General features: G+C 41.1%; 1 protein-coding gene across 2 annotated transcripts in view; it reads left to right on the top strand.

Annotated features, from left to right (window-relative positions):
* The first annotated feature begins 11243 nt into the window (after positions 1-11243).
* FAM234B (family with sequence similarity 234 member B) overlaps positions 11244-20525 on the top strand; it is a 35091-nt gene continuing 25809 nt past the window's right edge. For both annotated transcript variants that reach the window (XM_014791337.2, XM_004435501.3), the window contains exon 1: positions 11244-11325. In XM_014791337.2, coding sequence (XP_014646823.2) covers positions 11289-11325 — 37 coding nt within the window. In that variant the 5' untranslated portion in view covers positions 11244-11288. The remainder of the gene's footprint in view (positions 11326-20525) is intronic.

Raw genomic sequence — 20525 nt, 5'->3', positions numbered from 1 at the left:
CACCAGCAACTTCCACACTTCGTTTCCCCTCCCTATTCTATGTTTCTCCATAACATTTATCACCATGTGACATAGCATATATTTTATTTATTTATCTACCTTCTCCCCTGCCTGGCTCCACTGTTCCCACAAACACATACATCATGGGGGCAAGGATTTTCATCTGTTTTGTTTGATCTTACATCCCCAGCATCTGGACTAGGGCCTGGAAGGTAGCAGTCACTCAAATATTAGTTGAATGAATAATTTTAAAAATGAAAGAATGAATGAATGAGTCCCAAAGGGGAAGCAGCTATACTAAGCATGCCCTCCTTCCTTCTTCTGAATACATCAATCAGAAAACTCACTTCTTCCATGATGCTGTAGTGGAAATCCCTCCACATAGAAATCTGAGGGTTGGGGAATATAAGTGTTCCCCCAAAAAGTGATGGAGGAAAATATAAAAACCCATTACAAAACATCTCCTCAAATAAGATGAGTGCTAGTCTTTAAGAGTGGGGAAGTGGTCATGCAAAATCTCCGAGGTGAAGAAGAAAACTCAGATTTTTAAAATTAACTTAGCAAAAGAAATAAAATGAGACATTTATATTAGGAAGGAGAAAATACCTTTATGCAAAATCTCATCTCTAACCCACCTTTGTTCTTTAAGACTGGGGCAACAAAGTCAGTAAAAGGAGGGAAATAATAAAAATGAGAGCAGAAATAAATGAAATAGAGACTAAAAAACAGTAGAAATGATCAGTGAAACTAAGAGCTGTTTCTTTGAGAAGATAAACAAAATTGACAGACCCTTAGCCAGACTCCCTAAGAAAAAAAGAGAGAAAACTCAAATAAATAAAGTTAGAAATGAAAGAGGAGAAATTACAACAGATACCACAGAAATACAAAAGATTATAAGAGAATACTGTGAGAAGGTATATGCTAACAAATTGAATACCGTAGAAGAAATGGATACATTCTTAGAATCATACAATCTCCCAAAATTGAATCAAGAAGAAATAGAGAATCTGAATAGATCAATCCCAAGTAAAGAGATGGTAACTAATCAAAAACCTCCCAAAAAACAAAAGTCCAGGACCAAATGGCTCCTCTGGTGAATTCTACCAAACATTCAAAGAAGATTAATACCTATCCTTCTCAAGCTATTCTGAAATATTGAAGAAGATGACACTGCCTAACTCATTCTACAAGGTCAACATTACCCTGATACCAAAACCAGACAAGGACAACACAAAAAAGGAAAATTATGGGCCAATATCACTGATGAACATAGATTCAAAAATCCTCAACAAAATATTGGCAAATTGAATACAACAATATGTTAAAAGGATCATACACTATGATCAGTGGGATTTATTCCAGGGACACAGGCATGGTTCAACATCTGCAAATCAATCAATGTGATAAACCACATTAACAAAATGAGGAATAAGAATCAGCTGATCATCTCAATAGATGCAGAGAAATCATTTGACAAGATCCAACATCCAGTTATGATAAAAACTCTCAATAAAATGGGTATAGAAGGAAAGTACCACAACATAATAAAGGCCGTACATGACAAACCCACAGCCAACATTATACTTAACACTGAAAAACTTAAAGCCATCCCTCTGAGAACAGGAACAAGATAAGGGTGCCCACTCTCACCACTCCTATTCAACACAGTACTGGAAATTTTGGCCAGAGCAATTAGGGAGGAAAAAGAAATAAAAGATATCCAAATTGGAAAGGGAAAGGTGGAACTCTCACTGTTTGCAGATCACACATTCTTCTAAATAGAAAACCCTAAAGAATCCACTAGAAAACTATTAGAAATAATCAACAACTACAGCAAAATTTCAGGGTACAAAATCAACTTACAAAAATCAGTTGCATTTCTATACACTAATAACGAACTAGCAGAAAGAGAAGTCAAGAATACAATCCCCTTTACAATCACAACAAAAAGAATAAAATACCTAGCAATCAACTTAACCAAGGAGGTAAAGACCTGTACACTGAAAACTATAAGACATTATTGAAATAAATCAAAGACGACATAAAGAAATGGAAAGATATTCCATGCACATGGATTGGAAGAATAAATGTAGTTAAAATGTTCATGTTCCCTAAAGCAATCTACAGATTCAATGCAATCCCAACCAGAATCCCAATGACATTCTTCATGGAGGTAGAACAAAGAATCCTAAAATTTATATGGAACAACAAAAGACCCCGAATAGCCAAAGCAATCTTGAGAAAAAAGAGGAAAGCTGGAGGCATCACAATCCGTGACTTCAAAATATACTACAAAGCTATGCTTATGAAAACAGTATGGTACTGGCAGAAAAACAGGACACAGATCAATGGAACAGAACTGAAAGCCCAGAAATAAACCCACACGTGTATGAACAGCTAATCTTTGACAGAGGAGCCCAGAACATACAATAGAGAAAGGAAAGTATCTTCAATTACTGGTATTGGGAAAACTGGACAGCCATATGCAAGAGAATGAAATTAGACCATTATCTTACACCATACACAAAAATTAACTCAAAATGGATTAAAGACTTGAATGTAAGACCTGAAACCCTAAAACTCCTAGGAGAAAACATAGGCAGTACACTCATAAGCAAATGGGACTACATCAGACTAAAAAGCTTCTGCAAGGCAAAGGAAATCATGAACAAAAAGAAAAGACAACCCACCAACTGTGAGAAATTTGCAAATCATACATCTGACAGGGGTTAATTTCCAAAATATGTAAAGAACTCATACAACTTAACAACAAAAAAACAAACAACCTGATCAAAAAATGGGCAGAGGATATGAACAGACCATTTCCCAAAGAAGATAAACAGATGCCAACAGGCACATGAAAAGGTGTTCAACGTCACTAACTATTAGGGAAATGCAAATCAAATCTACAATGGGATATCACCTTACACCTGTCAGAATGGCTATAATTAACAAGGCAAAAAATAACAAGTGTTGTAGAGCATGTGGAGAAAAGAGAACCCTTATACTCTGCTGGTGGGAATGCAAACGGGTGCAGCCACTATGGAAAACAGTATGGAGATTTCTCAAAAAATTAAAAATAGAAATACCATACGATCTAGCTATCCCATTACTGGAGATGTTCATCCAAAGAACATGAAGTCAACAATACAAAGAGATTTATGCACCACTATGTTCATTGCAGCATTAGTCCCAGTAGCCAAGACGTGGAAGCAACCCACGTGCCCATCAATAGATGAGTGGATAAAGAAGATGTGGTATATATATCTACAATGGAATACTACTCAGACATAAAAAAGACAAAATCATCCCATTTGTGACAACATGGATGAACCTTGAGGGTATTACGCTAAGCAAAATAAGCCAGACAGAGAAAGACAAACACCACACGATTTTCCTTATATGTGGAAGATAAACACATGGATAAGGAGAACAGATGGTGGTTACCAGAGGGGAAGGAGGTGGGGGGACGGCAAAGGGGTAAAGGGGCACATATGTATGGTGACGGATGAAGACTAGACTGTTGGTGGGAACACAATGCAGTCTATACAGAAACTGAAATATAATAATGTACACCTGAAATTTACACAATGTTATAAGCCAATATGTCCTCAATAAAATAATTTTAAAAAAAGAGAGTCTGGAGCAAGAGAATAAGGAGTAACTACTCAGATGAAAGAATAAAATTCCCAGGTCTTGAAGACTAAGACATAAAAGGAGAATGTTTATGGTAGGAAAGAAGAAAAAGAAATGAGTGAGATTTTATGAACTTTTTAAGTAAAAAGCAGCTTTATACAGTTTCTGGAAAAATTTCCCAGAGCCTTTAGTCTTTCAAGGACAAGCTCTTGGAAGGAAAGCAAAATAAAAGAAAAAGGAAGGAATGAAGATATTTGGTGGCAAAGGTAGAGTAGATTTATTTGTCTTACAACCTCTGCATGGTTTGTGGCTACATACATCATTTCAGCTCTGTCATTGTGATTTCTCCTCTCAAAACCTCAAATAACGTCCTAGACATGATTAAGCATCACATCAAATACTGTGTCATATTAGACCCCAGGTTGATGAACCAAGCTTGCTGTCAAACCCAGAAAGCCAGGCAGAAGTAAATGGTGATCAGGTTTTATTAGATTATTTTAAAGGCAAGATTAGAATGAAAAATATTTAAGAAATAATTTTTAGGTTTAATGTGACATAAAATTACATAACAGTATGCTTCAAATAAGGAAAGCTGAAAGTGTTAATTGTATAGGAATGAGAATAATGGATAGTATCTACTATAATTGTATGTTAGGGAGAACTTACTTTTATACAGTATATCTCATAGGATGGCCATTTACCTTCCCCTCACGACAGATCCATATAGAGGTAAAGAGTTTATTTCCATACATTGTGTGTTGCGCTGTCATCTAAGGTGATGGTTCCACACAGCCCAGTGGCATCACTGAAGGCCAGAGAGCCTCAGTATCTGTGTGTGATTTGGTCCAGTCTTCTGACGGATGAGAGCTGACTGTGGCTGCGGGGAGACTGGCTGCTGGAGTGGCAGGTATGTGTCAGGCTGGGTATAGGAAACTGTTCCATCTACAGTCAGGCTCACAGGAGAAAGAATACGAGTTCTGTAAGGTTTTAAAGTTTGTATAATAAGAGGAAAATAATCAGCACTCATTTTTTTTTCTTGCCAGAACAGGAAAGCAGGTGAAAAGTCAGAATTTGTGCATACATTGTGTCTGAGAGACAAAGCATGAGTAACTTAACCCACCATGACCTCTTTCTCGTAACCTGTCTCCCTGTCTCCACTCTTGTTTTCCTCCAGTTTATTCTCCACATAGCAGCCAATTGGATCATATCACTTTTTGATTAAAGGCCTCAAGGCATCTGCATGACCTGGCTCCTATCTACCTCTTGCTTCTCACCACTAGCTCTTTGCAACTATCCTCCAGGCACACTGGTTTCCTCCACAGAACCAAGCTCTTTTCTGACTTGGGCCTTCATACACTGTTCTTCACTCTTTACACAGCCAACTTCTACCCATTCTTCGGTTCTCAGCTGAAGTATCAGTTTCTTAGAGGGCCATTTCCTTACCCCCCACCTACTCTATGTTCGAACTCCTTGTAATTGTCTCTCATGGTCCCAGGTTCTTCTCTTTCACAGTGCTTATCACAATTTAAAATGATACATTATTTACTACTTGCTTAATGTCCGACTCCCCCACTAGATTGCAAGGCCTTTGAAGGCAAGGATCTTGCTGGCTTTGTTCACGATTTTGTATCCAGCTCTGCAGAAAGAATTGCCCAATATTGGCCCTTGAGAAGGATATAGCCGCTGGACTCAAGGAGCAGGGCACTTGATATCAAGGATCAACACTTCTTATTCTGTGTTATGATTCCTTATGGAGATGCAGAGATGAGATGACCAGAGGTAATTATCAGAAAAGCTGAGTCCTCCTAACCAGAGGGAGAGGGGAGAAGTGACAGCCATGAGGCATATGTGGAGTATGTAAGCTCTACAAAAGGATATACATACAGAGGGACTGGGTTTCCTGAAGTCATGCAGGCTGGGTGCTTGGACCGTGGCATTGGTGTGAAGAGGAACACAGAAAGAACTTGAGAGCATTTGGATTACGTGAATCAGGGAATGTGAACTTAGAAAAAAAGTTTTATTAATTATAAAAATTCCCCCCTCCTTTTTCTTAAGCTTTTTTCTAAATTGATTTCATTCTTCTCTCATGTGATAGTCATTCATTCATGAACTCACATTTATCCAATAAACATCTGGGGCAATGTGGTCTGCATTGTATAGGGCTGAAAAAGATACAAAAATCTCACTTGTATTCTTTAAGAACTCAACACTTAGTCTGGGAGTTTTAATATGGTAGACATATATTCATATTATTACAACACAGCTGCCTGTGATAAATACTCTAAGAAGGACATAAAAATGAAGTGTTCTAGTAGTTCAGTTACACAACCAGTGGTACCCTAATTTATTGACTTTTAGAGCATTACTTAGGACTTAACCAGTGAGCTAGAACTGCAGAGCTAAAAAGACTCAATCAGGGGTGTGGACTAAAGATTAACACACGAGTACTGCATAGGTCCTGCCCAATCAGAACGTTATGACTAATCTGCTAGAACTCCCGAACAATTAGAATGACTGTTGGCCAAATATGAGCTACATTCAACATTGAACACCTACCATGATTCAGGCACTGCCTTAAAGGGGTTTTTAGTCTGGTTACTATGGTATAAGCGAGGCAGAGGTTACAAATAGTTTTCAGTTTTTAGGCCGAATCAAACTGATAGGTGGTGGCACCTTGGATAGCTCAGGTGAGGATTCTAAAGCTGAGTGTAGGCTCACTGTGAAAGAGTGTGGTGACTGACATGTGCCATGGTGAAGAAAGGACAAATTGTAGCACACGTGCCATGTATTTGATGTCCTTGTTTGTGATTAAAAAAACAGACAAACTTGCATGCAAATCCTCCTTCAAGCACGTAGGAACTGTGTGACTTTAGACAAGTGCCTTTATCTATCTAGTTCATACACCCTCATTGTAAGATTGGGGCAGTAATACCTACCTCATAGGATTATTGTGAGAATTAAACAGGATAGTATTGGAAGGACAATATGGAGAACATTGTGTGCGAATTCCATTGTATGAAGTGACAGCTTCCATGGAAAGATTCTTCCCACTGTAGGATGGAGGTGAGATTCCAGCCTCATGTTGAGGCTAACGGCAAGAGGAAGCAGGAAAGAGAGGAGGAGAAAGCCTAAAAGCGAGAGAGACCCAAGAGGGTCCTGGTGGAGGAAGACACAGTGACGGAGCCAGGAGCAGAGACCTGGGACAAGAAATGTGTCTAACAGATTTTTTTTGGTGAAATGCTATGTGCCCTGTGACCCCTCCCCCTGGCCCCTTGAATCTTCAGTAAAAATACACAAGTCACAATGTGCTTGGTCCACTGGATTTTTTTTGGAGGCTGGTGAAGAGCTGAGTTTTAGATCAAGGTTGGCTAGAGTCCAAAACAGTGTCTTCCCCTGTAAGTGATAATGGTAGCTATCCCTATCCCCATTACAACCACAAGTGCTTCGGCAGACATACAAACAAGCTATGATGAGGGCCTAGACGAAGGAGAGCTGTGTTGTCCTGGGTGGGTCTGTCCTTAATTACACTCTCATTCTTAAACATAGGTTCCAGCCAGAGACTTGTTAAGAAGAAGCCTTTGTTTAAATCTTGGGGCCCAGAAAGCATTTTATAGTCTAGACTCTAGAAAGTTCCATAGACTGGAAGTCTGTATGAATCTAAGCTGGAAGAGTCCTTATGTTTTATTAAAGGACGCTCTGGGAACATAAACCTATTTGTCCTCATGATAAGCTATGCAACTCCTGGTCACAGAGTCAAGTTCTCTGTGATGAGAAGTGAATATGCCACTTGTAAAAGCCCTTTTCAAACTCCCTGATTCAGATGCAAGGCTGATTTCATGGGATCCTTGGCATTTGCATCTAACTCCAAAATAATCTCTGCTGAGCACCTCTTTTGCTTTTCTCAATCTCCCTGCTCTCATCGCTATTTGCTACAGTATTTTCTTTTTGCTTTTTTGATCTCATACTTATTATTTCTTCCTGATTCTATCTCTTTGGCACCCGTGTAGCAGAGGGTACTACTCTGAGCCTGAGATGGGTCTGCCAGTGAGTGCAGGCTCGTCCATGCCCTGCTGACAGGTAGGAATGGCCTCCAGAAATCTGAGGAGGGACTGAGGAGCCTCCAGGGAGAGCTTTCCCTTACACACAGTGACAAGTCCTAACTCAGGACATCAAGCTCGGTTCAGGAACAAAGCATTAGTCCCTAGAGGAAAAAGGCCATTCTAAGTAGACCAGTGGAACCCGCTCCCTGCCACCAAGAACTCAGCTCTATGTCCTATAAATGTGGGGTGACTAGTATAGCAGGGACTGGCTAGATGATCACCAAACTGTTTCTTTTTCTTCCTGGGTGCATACCTTCCTGGCACACACATTCTGTGTCTGATTCTGGCCAAATATGTGTGGGCAGAAGTCGCAGATACTACCTCCAGGCCTGGCCCATAAAACTTCCTGCATGATCGGGAGGTGCAAATGATCCAGGGGAGGACTCCAAGGCCCTAAGGATAAAAAAAGCACTAGACGGAAGGAGTCTGGGTCCTGAATGACTGGGAGGAATAAACCCCCAGTGCTGCCCATCTGTGCCCTCACCTTGACTGTGACATGAGTAGGAATGAACTCATTCTCGAAAACCACTGAAATTGTGAGGTTGTTTGTTATAGCAATAACCTTGCCCTGATTGACTCATAAGAAAAAGGGAAAGCTCTGTTTAATGAAAATACTGCATCTGACCTTGAAGAATAGGCAGCATAGCATTGGTATTTTTCTAATAAAGTGTAACATAAAAGGAAGAGAGAGGCAGTCTTCCCCAGTTGCCATTGCTCTGAACAGCTTCAACATTTTAACGGCACTAAAATATGAAGTGGCATTGACTAGCGGGAGACACGGGAAGATGTAACCGTTTTTGAAAGGAGTTAGAAATGGCCATGAAGTCTGGCAGTCTCAGTGGTACCAAGAGGGGTAGGTGGCAGCTGCTGGTGGACACAGTGGTACTTGTTCCAAGAGGGAGCGGTGAAAGCTAGGAGGAGGGTCAGGAAAGCAGAAGTGGCCACGGTGTCCAGGGAATGGTGAGTATTAGATGACCAGACTTGATCACGAGCCCATGTGGGACGCTTAGAGATTTTGAGCAGTACTTGGCATATCACAATGGTAGTAAGCACCAGCAAATATGGGTTCCCTCTACAAGGTTCTGGAACCTAGGAAGGTTGGGGAAGAATACTCCCACTGCAGATCAATGTAGGAAGAATAGAAGGGGCTCTTCTGGCTTCAGCTGTGACTTTCAGAAATAGAATTTCTTCTCTTTATGGCAGGCACAGCAGTCAGGCAGGTTAGACTGTCCACAGGCCTCCCTCCCCAGCCACCGTTGTCTCGCTTCTCGCGGAGGTAAGCCAAGTTGGGACATCAGGAAGCCCCGCGCTTTTGCCTTTTCCACAGTGACCTCAGTGGGTGTTCGGGCAGCAAAGGCACTCATCTTCCACCAGGTAACCGGAGAGGAATCTGCAGGTTTTCTCCATGTAAAAGGCAAAGATCCTGGTTCATTTGGTGGCTACTTTGAATTTTTTCCTTTAATTGGAAGAAAAGTATGTTAAATTTGAGAAACGCTGTTCTAAGCTGTGGTTCCTGTGGTAAAATGGGAAACAATGTGGAGGGATGGGAGAGATTTCCTGAGAGGCAAGGAAGACAAAGAGGAGGAAGCTTGGGGAGCTGGGAGGGAGGGATTCCTTAGCATCTGCTTCCCCCTGAAAATCAGTTGGGTGAAACTGGGGGGATTATGGGGAGAGTAGGAATGCCATAAAGATTAGGCATGGAAAGCTGAGGGGCTGGAGATGCCACATCTACGGGATGTGTATACACTCACATACGTTTATGGGCACACACGTAATTGTGTGCACACAGATGGGTACTTTGGGTGACTACACAGTCTGAAGCTAAGTTTTAATGAAACTTTAAATTATACAATTTCATTTTACTTTCATCACATAAGAAGGGAATCTCCTAGAATATACTTTTCACTAAGAAAAGTGCACAGATTTTCTCCTTTTCTCCTATCCTGTGTAAGCCTTCTCTTTAGTCTACCTGCACCCTCTCTTAGAAATGTGAGTTCCAGTTCTTCTGCAGCAAAAACGGACATGTCCTACATCCTACTCACCTTAAAGGTTATTTTTCTCAGTCTTTGTATCTCAGGAATGTGTTCCAGTTAGCTAATCTGATATCAGGCAAGCCACTTCTGGCTTATTGTCACTTGTAGTGCTGTTCCTCCTAGATGACCTACATAGATGTAAAATATGGTTTTTAATCATACCTCCAGAGAAGTGGCAAGCAGTGGAAATTTCAGGTATTGTGGAATGCTGAAAGAATAAATAAATTACGAACCCATTAAATTATTATAAAATTTATTATTATTTGTTATTAAGTGATTAAATTGTCAAAGAATAAATTATTAATAAAAAGAAGAGCTACACTTATAAAACACTGGGTGCTAGGCACTGTTCTAAGTGCTTTGTATGTATCCATTTAATTCTCAGGACAACTCTGTGGAATAGGAACTATTTCATCCTCATGTTGCAGATGAGGGAATTGAGGCAGACAGACATTAAGCAACTAGTCTTAGATCTGGAGGAAATGGTGGAGTTGGGATTTGAGCTCATGTGGCCTGACTCCAGAATCTGTGCTCTGTCAGAACTGGTGACATTTTTTCGTGGGGAAAAGGGTGGGGGGCATGGCTGTTAGAGTTTCTTGGATTACACCCACAGGATAGTCCTGTCAACAGTTTCTCATGGGAATGAGGCAGCGTCCTAGTGAGAGGTATCTTCGAGCTTTTGTTTGACACCAGGTCACATCACCTTTCTAGATCTCAGTTTTCTCTTCAATAAAACAAGGAGGGTGGACTCCATGGCGTCTAAAATCCGTTCCAGTTCTAAGATAAATAACATCTTCAGCATAACTAACATGCTGATCTCTTGGTGCCTGGGGGGGAGAAGCAGGTAAGTTCTTGCTTCCTAGACCTTTCACACTGGAAGCTGCGGGGTAGGGTGCCGAGTAGACACTGGAAAGAACTGGTAACAAGAGATGAGAGTTAGAGCTCCAGGAAACCTCCATCTTTACCTTAGAAACATAGACACACTTACTAGGTGCCTGCTGCGTGCTGTGTGTTTAAAACAGACTATATAATTTAATTCTCACAGTAAGCTTGTGAAGTAGGTAGTACTGTCTCCATTTTAAAAATGAAGCTGAAGCTTAGTCACACCAGTGACTTGCCCAAGTTGGCCCGGCTAGTAAGGGATGCAGACAGGATTCAAATTCCCGTCTGACTCCAAAGCCCACGCGCATTTCACAACCAGTGCCTCCTTTAATATCTATCTCATTCTATTCTCTCTGCAAGCCCTGGGAATAGTTTTTATTTCCCCATTTCACTGAGGAGGAAAGTAAGACAGAGTGGTGAAGTGACTAGCCAAGCAAGCGGTCTGACTCGGAGTGGGCGGGAGAAGAGCCCGCAGGCGCTTGCGCGTGGGCGTGGATGCTGCAGCCGGGCGCCTCCTCCCAGCCCTGCTCCGCTGCGCGGCTCCCACCTTTCCAGGTCCCAGCCCTGCGCACGAGCCGCGCCGAACTACAGTTCCCGTCAGGACGCGGGCGCGCGCACGCGCATCGGTGCCTCCGCTATGGCGACCGTGCTGTCCAGGGCGCTTAAGCTCCCGGGTAAGAAGTCACAGTTTCGCGACCACCCCGTCCGCACCAGGCGTGGGGAGACGGGGAGCCGAGGCTTTGGGGGCGAAGCCAGTCGGGGCCTGGCTCCAACCTGGGCGGAGCTGCAGGCGCACGGAGGCGAGGCGGTGCAGTCGTCGCGGGCTGGGGTCCGTGCGCCACCAGGGGGCGAGAGGGGCGCCCGGCGGGTCGGGGGTCGCGGGCGCGGGGCGAGCCTGGGAGATGCCAGGCGAGGGACCGCTGGAGGCGCGCGAGGCAGATGGCCTGGAGCGGGTGGGCGCTCCGGCGCCGGCGAATGTCAGAGCGCGCGTCGCCGCTGCCCCACGGGGAGGGCTGCTGAAGGGAGCATCCTTTCCAGAGCGCCGCAAGGATGTACCGCAGGGTCTCCAGCTCCTCCTGTCTTAGGCTGGGCTTGGGCCGGGGCATGGGGCGGCAGGACGGCAAGCGACCCTCTGGAGTAACCTCTCTGCTTAATGACAACGTTGGCGCAGCCATGAGGTAGGCGAGACAGGCATTTCTCCTCCTAGTTTACGGCAGAAGAAAATGAGAGTTATTTGGCTAATGGACTTGTCCAATGTTGCACAAGCACTATTGGAAAAGCCTGGACTTGAACGCAGAGAGTCTTTTGACTCCGGATCCCGGGCTTTTGACCCACTTGGTCAGCCTCTGGCTGTCGAGACTAAGCACTTATGAGGGAAATGATTTGGCACCGCATGTTGCAGATACTGTATGGAATATTCTTTAAGGAGGCACTGGTGGGGACGACAGCTTCCAGAGCTAATTCAGTACTTTGGGCAGCAGCTCCAAATTTTTTTTTTTCCTTTCTCTTAAACCCTCCAGAATGGGACTGTGCTGCTAGAAACTTGCTCTTTTAATAAAAGTATATTTATTCTGCCTAAATAAATTTTAAACGTTAAGGCTTTAAACAATTTTATGGTTCTACCTAAATAAATTTTAAACATTAAACTATAAACGTTTGTTTGCTGATAACTTAAGGTGTTAAAGGGAAAAGCAGTTAGTTTCACTGATGGTTAGAATGGGCTGGTTGGGTGTCTGGTGGATATCCAGCATAAGGCTGCAGGGGGATCGCAGGGTCCTTGTTCTCAAGGAGCTCTCAGTCTGCTCCACTGTCGTGTGGATGACACTGGGTTGGATATGAGTTTGCATTTCTGTCCCCAGACTTCGTGACCTCAGACATCTTTTTTTTTCCACATGGGCTCATTAGAACATTGGAAGGAACACTGATAATATCTATCTTGGAATGTGTTATGTAACATTGGAATGAAATGTGGGACATGTCCCTTTACCTAAGGAATCATTAACTTTGAAGAGAGTAGTCCTGTGTATCCTTAGTGTAGGATGAGACCCTCCCAAGGGGGTAATGAGATGTCAGACATATTTAGCTTTATGTCCTTATTTCTTTTAGATTCCTTGTTTTTTTCCCCCAGTGTAGGTAATTGTTATTCTCTGAGGATGGGAATGCAAGAAAATCTTGCTTTTGAAGCTGTTGAGCTCCTTTGCATCCTCACATCCTGAGGCTGTGGCGTTCTTACTCTCTGGAGTATTCAGTTGCAGTAACCTGGTCAGCTGACAGACAGGGGAGGGAAAACACAATCTGGTCCTGGGCCTGTGTTTGGACAACAGCTTGGCCCTGAGCAGGCAGGTGTGTGTGATACTTTTTTTGGTCCAGATACAATAGCCATATGTTCTTTTTTTTTTTTTTTTTTTTGGTGAGGAAGATCAGCCCTGAGCTAACATCCATGCCAATGCTCCTCTTTTTGCTGAGGAAGACCGGCCCTGAGCTAACATCTATTGCCAATCCTTCTCATTTTTTTCCCCTTTTTCTCCCCAAAGCCCCAGTAGACAGTTGTATGTCACAGTTGCACATCCTTCTAGTTGCTGTATGTGGGCCGCCGCCTCAGCATGGCCGGACAAGCAGTGCGTCTGTGCGCGCCCGGGATCCGAACCCAGGCTGCCAGCAGTGGAGCGCGTGCACCCAACCGCTAAGCCACGGGCCGGCCCCAGCCGTATGTTCTTTTATGTGATGTGGGTTTTTTTTCCTTGTCTCCCTCTTGCCCTTTCTCTCCTCCACCCCAAATATAATTTTTAGCTTTTATATTAGGTAGAAGTTGCTTTCTTATAGCTCTTTTTGGATACCCTGTAATTGGGACTGTGGGGCTGCTGTCCTGTTTGGGCTACCTACTGTGTCATGTTACCTTAGTTAACATCCTATTTTTTTTTTAATTGAGGTATAATTGACATATAACATTACTGTATATTAGTTTCAGGTGTACAATGTAATGGTTATATTTATGTATATTGTGAAATGATCACCTGTTTTTATGTGCAAGGAAGCAGAATAGAATGGTGACTAGGAGCCTGAGACAAGCTTGGGTTCAAATCCATTCTTTATGAGATTAGTTACTTAATCTCGTTGAACTTTAATTTCTTCATGTGTAATAATAATATTATGGAACATTCACTGTGTGCCACACACTCCACTACATATTTCTCTCATAGAGTTATTTGGCATAGTAAGAGAGATGGATGTACTTAGTAGGTTTGTTAACCTTTGACACATGTTAATTATTCAATAAGTGTTAGCTATTATCATCATTAGCACGGTGATCATTTATGAACGTGATACCTGAAGGAAGACCTGATGTAACAGTGGGCTAAGGATAGATGTCGTCAACCTTGTGAAGAAAGAGCAGTTGCTGGGAATGTATTTCAGTCTTATACCCTTCCACTAAGCCCAAGATAGAAAGATGTTTGGCTCACATGCATAGAATGAGGTTAAATAGTAACAGAAGGACAACATGATATTCATAAAGCAGCCTGTGGGACAACTTATCTCTTAAGTATATATTTTTTTAGTCCGTTTTAAAGTTTGAAGGTCAAACACGGAAGGGACTATCAGAGCACAGTGTTATTGTAATGGTTTGTTTTATTATGTGTAACTTGGATAAACTAATCCATAGTGTGAAATCTTTACCTTTAGTTGCAGTAGAGTGTATAGTATAGTCTATGTATAGTATAGTACATGTTATAGAATAGTATGCATCATAGTATATTTCCCTGAAAACATTCGGGGATGGTACAGTTGCATCTCTTGCCTGTTTATGTTTTCCTCTGTATCATTTTGGGAGTACTATTTAAGCAGCATCCTCAGTCTTCCTAAGTGGAAAAGTGATAGCTGTGGAAAGCTCATTTATATTGATGTATTATGAAATCACTATCCTCTCCCTTATTCTTTGAAAGCCTTTCATTGATTAAAAATCTGCGTGGTGGCTGAAATCAGCAGAGAAGAGAGCTGTGAGATGTGGATTTGTATCTGGCTCCCCAGCCTGAGTATGACTTCGGGTCAGTCCGTGTACTTTATACGTCACTCTCTTGTCTTTCTGTGAATAGATAGAAAAAATATTGACTTAGGAGTTCTCTAATCAAAGCTTGCAGTCTGTAATAATTAAGCTGAGGTTTGTCTTTGCACTATCTGAAAAACTATATGTTAATCAGGTAAAAGTCAATCTCCTTCTCAAGAGTTAGGTCAAGAACGCGTCCTATTCTTCTAAGATCTTTTAAAGAAAGACTCAAGTATGATAGTCTCTGAGTTCTTGCATGCTTGCCTTTATATTTCAAAGATGTCCTGCCTGGGTCAGAGTTCTTAGACTCTGCAGCCTGTGTTCTTTCTCTGAGGGCTTGTTAGATATTGCTGCACTATGCTTTGTAATGTATGTTACTGTGGAGAAGTCAGCCTGATATTTGTTTCTATCATTAGTGACTTGATTCTTTTTCCCTTCGCTGGGCTGCTCATAGGGTTCTCTCTTTGTCCTTGAAGTTCAATGCCTTTACTAGGATGTGTTTCAATACTGATTATTCTGTATCAGTTTTTCTTGGGACTCACTGTACCCTTTATTCTGCAGTTTTAGGTCTTGCTTTATGGCAGGAACTTTTTTGATATATCTTTTAAATATCATTTTTTGTTCCATTTTCTTTTCTGTTCTCTTCTTCAGTTATGCGTATATTGGATCACCTTTGTGCTATTTATCCTTTTCTTTCTAGTCCTTTTAAATAAAGCCTTGATCTTTTCCATGGGGGGCACACAGGTAGTCAATGCAGACCTCAAAGCCAGGCTGCCTGGGTTTGAGTCCTTGCAGTATTACTTACTTGCTGTTTAACACGTACTTAAACTTCCCAACCTCAGTTTCCTCATCTTTAAAATGGAGATAATAATGTGTGTGCCTCAAAGAGTTGTTATGAAGATGTACCGAGATAAGACATTACAAGGGTTTGGAAGAGTGCGTAGTAAGTGCTCAAAACTGCCAGCCATTGTTGTTATTCCCATTTCATTTTGGCTGACTTTCTCCAGTCCATCCTTTGTGGCTCTGACTCTGTTTTCAGTCATGTCTGTTATTTTTGCTGATCCCAATGAGGATATCTTTTCTAAAATCATTTTCTTATTTTCTTCCATTGTTTTCCTGAGCCTGGTTTGTTTACTTTTCATCTTCTCTATTGAATTGTTGTTTCTTCTTAGAAAGATGATATTTTTTCTATGAGCCCTTATTTCAGAGAAGGCTACTTTCTTTAATTTCTTGGATTCCACGGGGAAGTGTCTGTTCCTTATTTCTTCCATTTCATGGTATAATTTGTCCAGCATTTGTTCTTGAGCTGATTTTGTTTGCTCTGTTTTGTTGTAACTTCTTTCTTTAATGTAGAACTTTTTAGTATCTTACAGAATGAGTTCTAGTGATGTCTCCTTTCTGAATATTAATCGTATGTAAATGGGCAGTTGTTTCACAGCTAGATGCTGGCTGACATATGGGCAGAGGCTGGGGCATGGGGAGTGTGCTAGGGCAGCCGGAAGCTGGAATTTCCTCTCAGCCTGTTAACCCAGATCCCTTTCCCACTGGTGCTCTCCCTTGTGGATGTCTCTAACCTGGCTAGCAGGGGCTGCTGGTGTGTCACAGGGCCTGAGAGTGCTAATACAGCATTTACTTCTCTTTGTTTGTTGTGTCAGTTATCATTTTATTGCCCCTGAACTCCAGATTCTCTTTTGTTGCCTGATCTGTGAAAGCGGATCTGGGCCCTTTAAATACCAAATTGCTCCTTTCCATGGATACAGTCTCTCAATCCTAGTATACCTTGTAGAGTTCTCTTGCCATCTTTCTGTTTACTCGCCTATCATTGTTTAATGATTGTTTATATTAAACTTGTCCTCTTTGAATTACTATCTGGTTTCTGTCTCCTGATTGGACCCAGGCTGTCAAAAAAAAAAATCCGTCTCTTCAGAACTGATTGTGCTTTCAGCTACTTTTGTAGGCTGCCATGCTGACAGCCTCGCCTGCTTCTTATAATGATGGAGGCTTGTGGGCCGGCCCCGTGGCTTAGCAGTTAAGTGCGCACGCTCCGCTGCTGGCGGCCCGGGTTCGGATCCCGGGCGCGCACCGACGCACCGCTTCTCCGGCCATGCTGAGGCCGCGTCCCACATACAGCAACTAGAAGGATGTGCAACTATGACATACAACTATCTACTGGGGCTTTGGGGGGAAAAAATAAATAAATAAAAATTAAAAAAAAAAAAAAACAGATGGAGGCTTGTACTTTTTCTCATTCAGTCTTACCTCTGTGGTGTTGAATGGCAGTCATTGGTGCTTCTGGGACCCCAGACTTTGTCTTTCCTTGCAGGAAGTTACTGGTTTGGCTATATATCCATGCAACAAAGGAGGTGGTATAACTTATTGGTTAGAACTGTCGACTCTGTACTTCAATTGCCTGAGTTTGAATCCTGGCTCTTCTTTCTAGTTCTGTGATCTTAGGCCACTTACCTCTCTATATTTTCATTTTCTGATTGATAAAAAGGGGATAATAATAATACCTCCTAGAGTTGTTGTGAGGATTAAATGAATTAGTACATGTAAGTGCTTGGACCAGTGCCTAGAAGAGTAGGCACTCAATAAATTTCCAGTTGTCATCATTGTCATCGTCATTCTTGTTGTTGTCATTGTTAATTCTGTGAACTCTGCTCATTCCTGGAGACCTGAGATGTATGTGCCTGCTCTTACTGTGCTTCCTTAATTGGATACAAGTTTCACTGCATTTGGCAACAAGTTTCCATAAATTGTAGTTTGGGAATGTGGCTGTTTCCTATTTTTTTCTATTTTTATCCTACCCCTTCGGTTTTAGAGAGGAGACTGACAGAAATACCCTCCTTTGTCATTGTTATGTAGAAGCGTATAATCTTTTTAAAGGACCAATTTAACAGCAGCGTTGTTTTTTAAAGAATGCTTGCAAATTATTTTTATAGATTTATTAAAGATTTTACAAGTTCTGTAGTAGCATATGCAGCCAATTTTCTTCCTGCCTATGATAGTATATGATACATTAAAAATGCACTTCTTTTGAACTACGTTGTTAGCCGAGCCGGTATTTTAGTAATGATTTCACTTTGGCAAAGGTGCTGTTTTAGGCTGATATGTTTGTTGCAAGGTGGAAGTTGACCAGCAAGATTGAATTTAGTAATTGTTGATGCTAAATTTTTCTCTTGATGATAAAAATCCAGTTGTATAATTATAGGAGGGCTTGAGCGTGTGTAGAAAATGCTTGGGAGTTTTAGCTGAATCACTTGTGTGATGTGACTGCCAAGAATGCTGGCCATATATTAGGTGACAGTAATTGAATTGTAGTGTACTGTCTAGATTAGGGAGGGCATGATTCTGCCCTCCCCTGCCCTGGTGAGACTGCACCCTAGGGATTGTATCCAGTTCTGTGAACCATACTTTAAAAAGCAGTGACATATAATGTTGCGTCCAGGGGAGAGTGGAGGACACCTGAAACAATGCTTCTTCAAGTAATGGCTTGAAGAGGTGGAGATATTTAACCTGGAGATGAGAAGACTGGATGAGGACAATTGGGAGATGTAATGCCAACAATAACAATAGAAGCTAAAATTTATTGAGTGTGACTATAAGCCAGGCACTAAGAACCATTTATATATTATCTTATTTAATCCTCATAACAGTCATTATGAGGTAGGAACAATAATTATCCCATTTCGTAAATGAGGAAATTGAGGCTTACTAAAATTAAGAAATTTAATTGAGGTCACACAATTAATAAGAGATAGAGCCAACATTTGACTTTGTCTTTCTTATTGTAAAGACTTGAGCCCTTAAATACCATACCATGTGTTTCTTATGATTGGCGTCTTGTAGTATTTGAAGGACTTGCACGTGGAAGAGGGGTCCCAGAAATTCAAACTAGGACAGCTGGTTGGCAAATGCCCAGAAGTAGATTCTTGAAACAGTGTAAAGAACTGTTTTCTAGACTGTAGGGCAGTGAATTCCCTCATACTGCTTATGTTCAGGTGTACGCTGAGTGACTGCTTGGTGGGTGTTTGTCAGGAGTTGCAAGTTTGAAATAGTGGTGGAGGTGGATTATATGATCTTCAAAGTCTCTTCCAACCCTGGGGTTTGAGGCTGCTGGGTATGTTTTCCTCTTTGTCAGGTGTATTCTTTTTTATTTTTTTATTTTTAAAATTGTAATAAATACACATAAAAAAATTACCACCTTAACCATTTTTAAGTGTACAGTATGATATTATTAATTATATTCACACTGTTGTGCAACTGATCTTCAGAACTTGTTCATCTTGTAAAGCTGGAACTCTATACCTGTTAAATAACAACTCTCCATGGACCTCTACCCCCGGGCCCTGGAAACCACCTGGAAACCATTCTACTTTCTATTTCTGTGAATTTGACTACATATAAGTGGAATCATACAGTATTTGTCTTTTTGTGACTGGCTTATTTCACTTAGCATGATGTATTCAAGAGTCATGTGTGTTGTAGCGTATGTCAGTTTCCTTACTTTTTAAGGCTGAATAATATTCCATTTATGTATATACCATATTTGTTTTTATCCTGTCAGGTGTATTCTTTTAGTTTAAAAAAAAACACCTTGGAAAGTATTAGAGTTAATTTTATTACAACAACCTATGGTTCTGCTTGTAAATTATTATAAATAAAGTTACCTGAGATGGTTAGGAAATGATGTGCCCTAATTAATAAAATAATTTGGTGTATGGAATAGATATATAAATTATAGGAGATTAGCTTGAACCTGTACTGACTCTATGGCATTATCCTTGAAGTACTATTTTGAATTAAATTCCTAATAATCGGTTTATTTTCTTACAATTTATGCTTTTAAAAATCAAATCCAATATTTATTGGACAAAGTGAATAGCTTTGAAAGTGAAAATACATAGAAATTTCTAGTTAATAGAATGCTAGATTACTCAGTATCTTCTGTGTGTCTTTTGCAAAATACTTAATGTTATAAAATAATTCTGTGGAATGTTCATTTTTTAATCAAACTTTTATTGACTTTCTATTACCAAACACTAAACTTTACACTAAAGATTTTACTTCCCATATTGGTCTACATATAGTGTTTTATTGCTTCATTTCGTGTTTTCAGCAAACAGACGTAATATATGAAGTGACATCATCAAGATCACAGTGACCAGAGGCAGACATTAGCATCAAGAATTCTTTATCCCTTTTTAATTAGCTGGGTTTTATTTTCTTTTTTTGTATTTCTTCTTAGCAAAAGATTTAACAGTAGAATTTACATTAGTAACAGTTTACCAGGTAATTTCCAAAAACAGAAACTTCTTCTTGGTTTTTACTTGGTTATAGCATGAAATAAAGGCATAAAATCATCCAGTCATTGGCAGTGAGGCCAAGGGATGGCTTGGGTGGAGGTGTGCTTAAGCTCTCTGGTAATTTCCACCTTCTCGCCACCCCAAATAAACCACAGTCTAAGTGAAAACAGGGTGCTTGTTGTGTAAACCAGCTTCAAGACAAGTCCCTCTGCATTCCTGCTCCATCCCACCCCTCCCAGAACACATGCTCAGAAGGTGAACACTGTTGACTGCAACACGTTCTGCAAGGGCATTAGAATCACAGGAGGTTCTTGGAAGTGAGTTTCAGTAAAACATCTCCAGGTGACATTTGGTTTTCAACGGTCTTAAGTGTTTCCATAGAAACAATGGGGAAGCCATGCAGATATTGCACTGTGAGCAGCAGTGTACAGAGAACAATTGTTCTAAAAGTTTAGGGAAGTCCCAGGAAAGATTGGAACATCACAGATCTAAGAAAATCACAGGAAATATGCACATTAGGCACAGG

This window comes from Ceratotherium simum, chromosome 17 (assembly GCF_057802395.1).
Source record: "Ceratotherium simum simum isolate JZ-2026a chromosome 17, ASM5780239v1, whole genome shotgun sequence".
NCBI lineage: Eukaryota > Metazoa > Chordata > Mammalia > Perissodactyla > Rhinocerotidae > Ceratotherium > Ceratotherium simum.
This window is presented reverse-complemented; position numbering and strand designations above follow the sequence as displayed.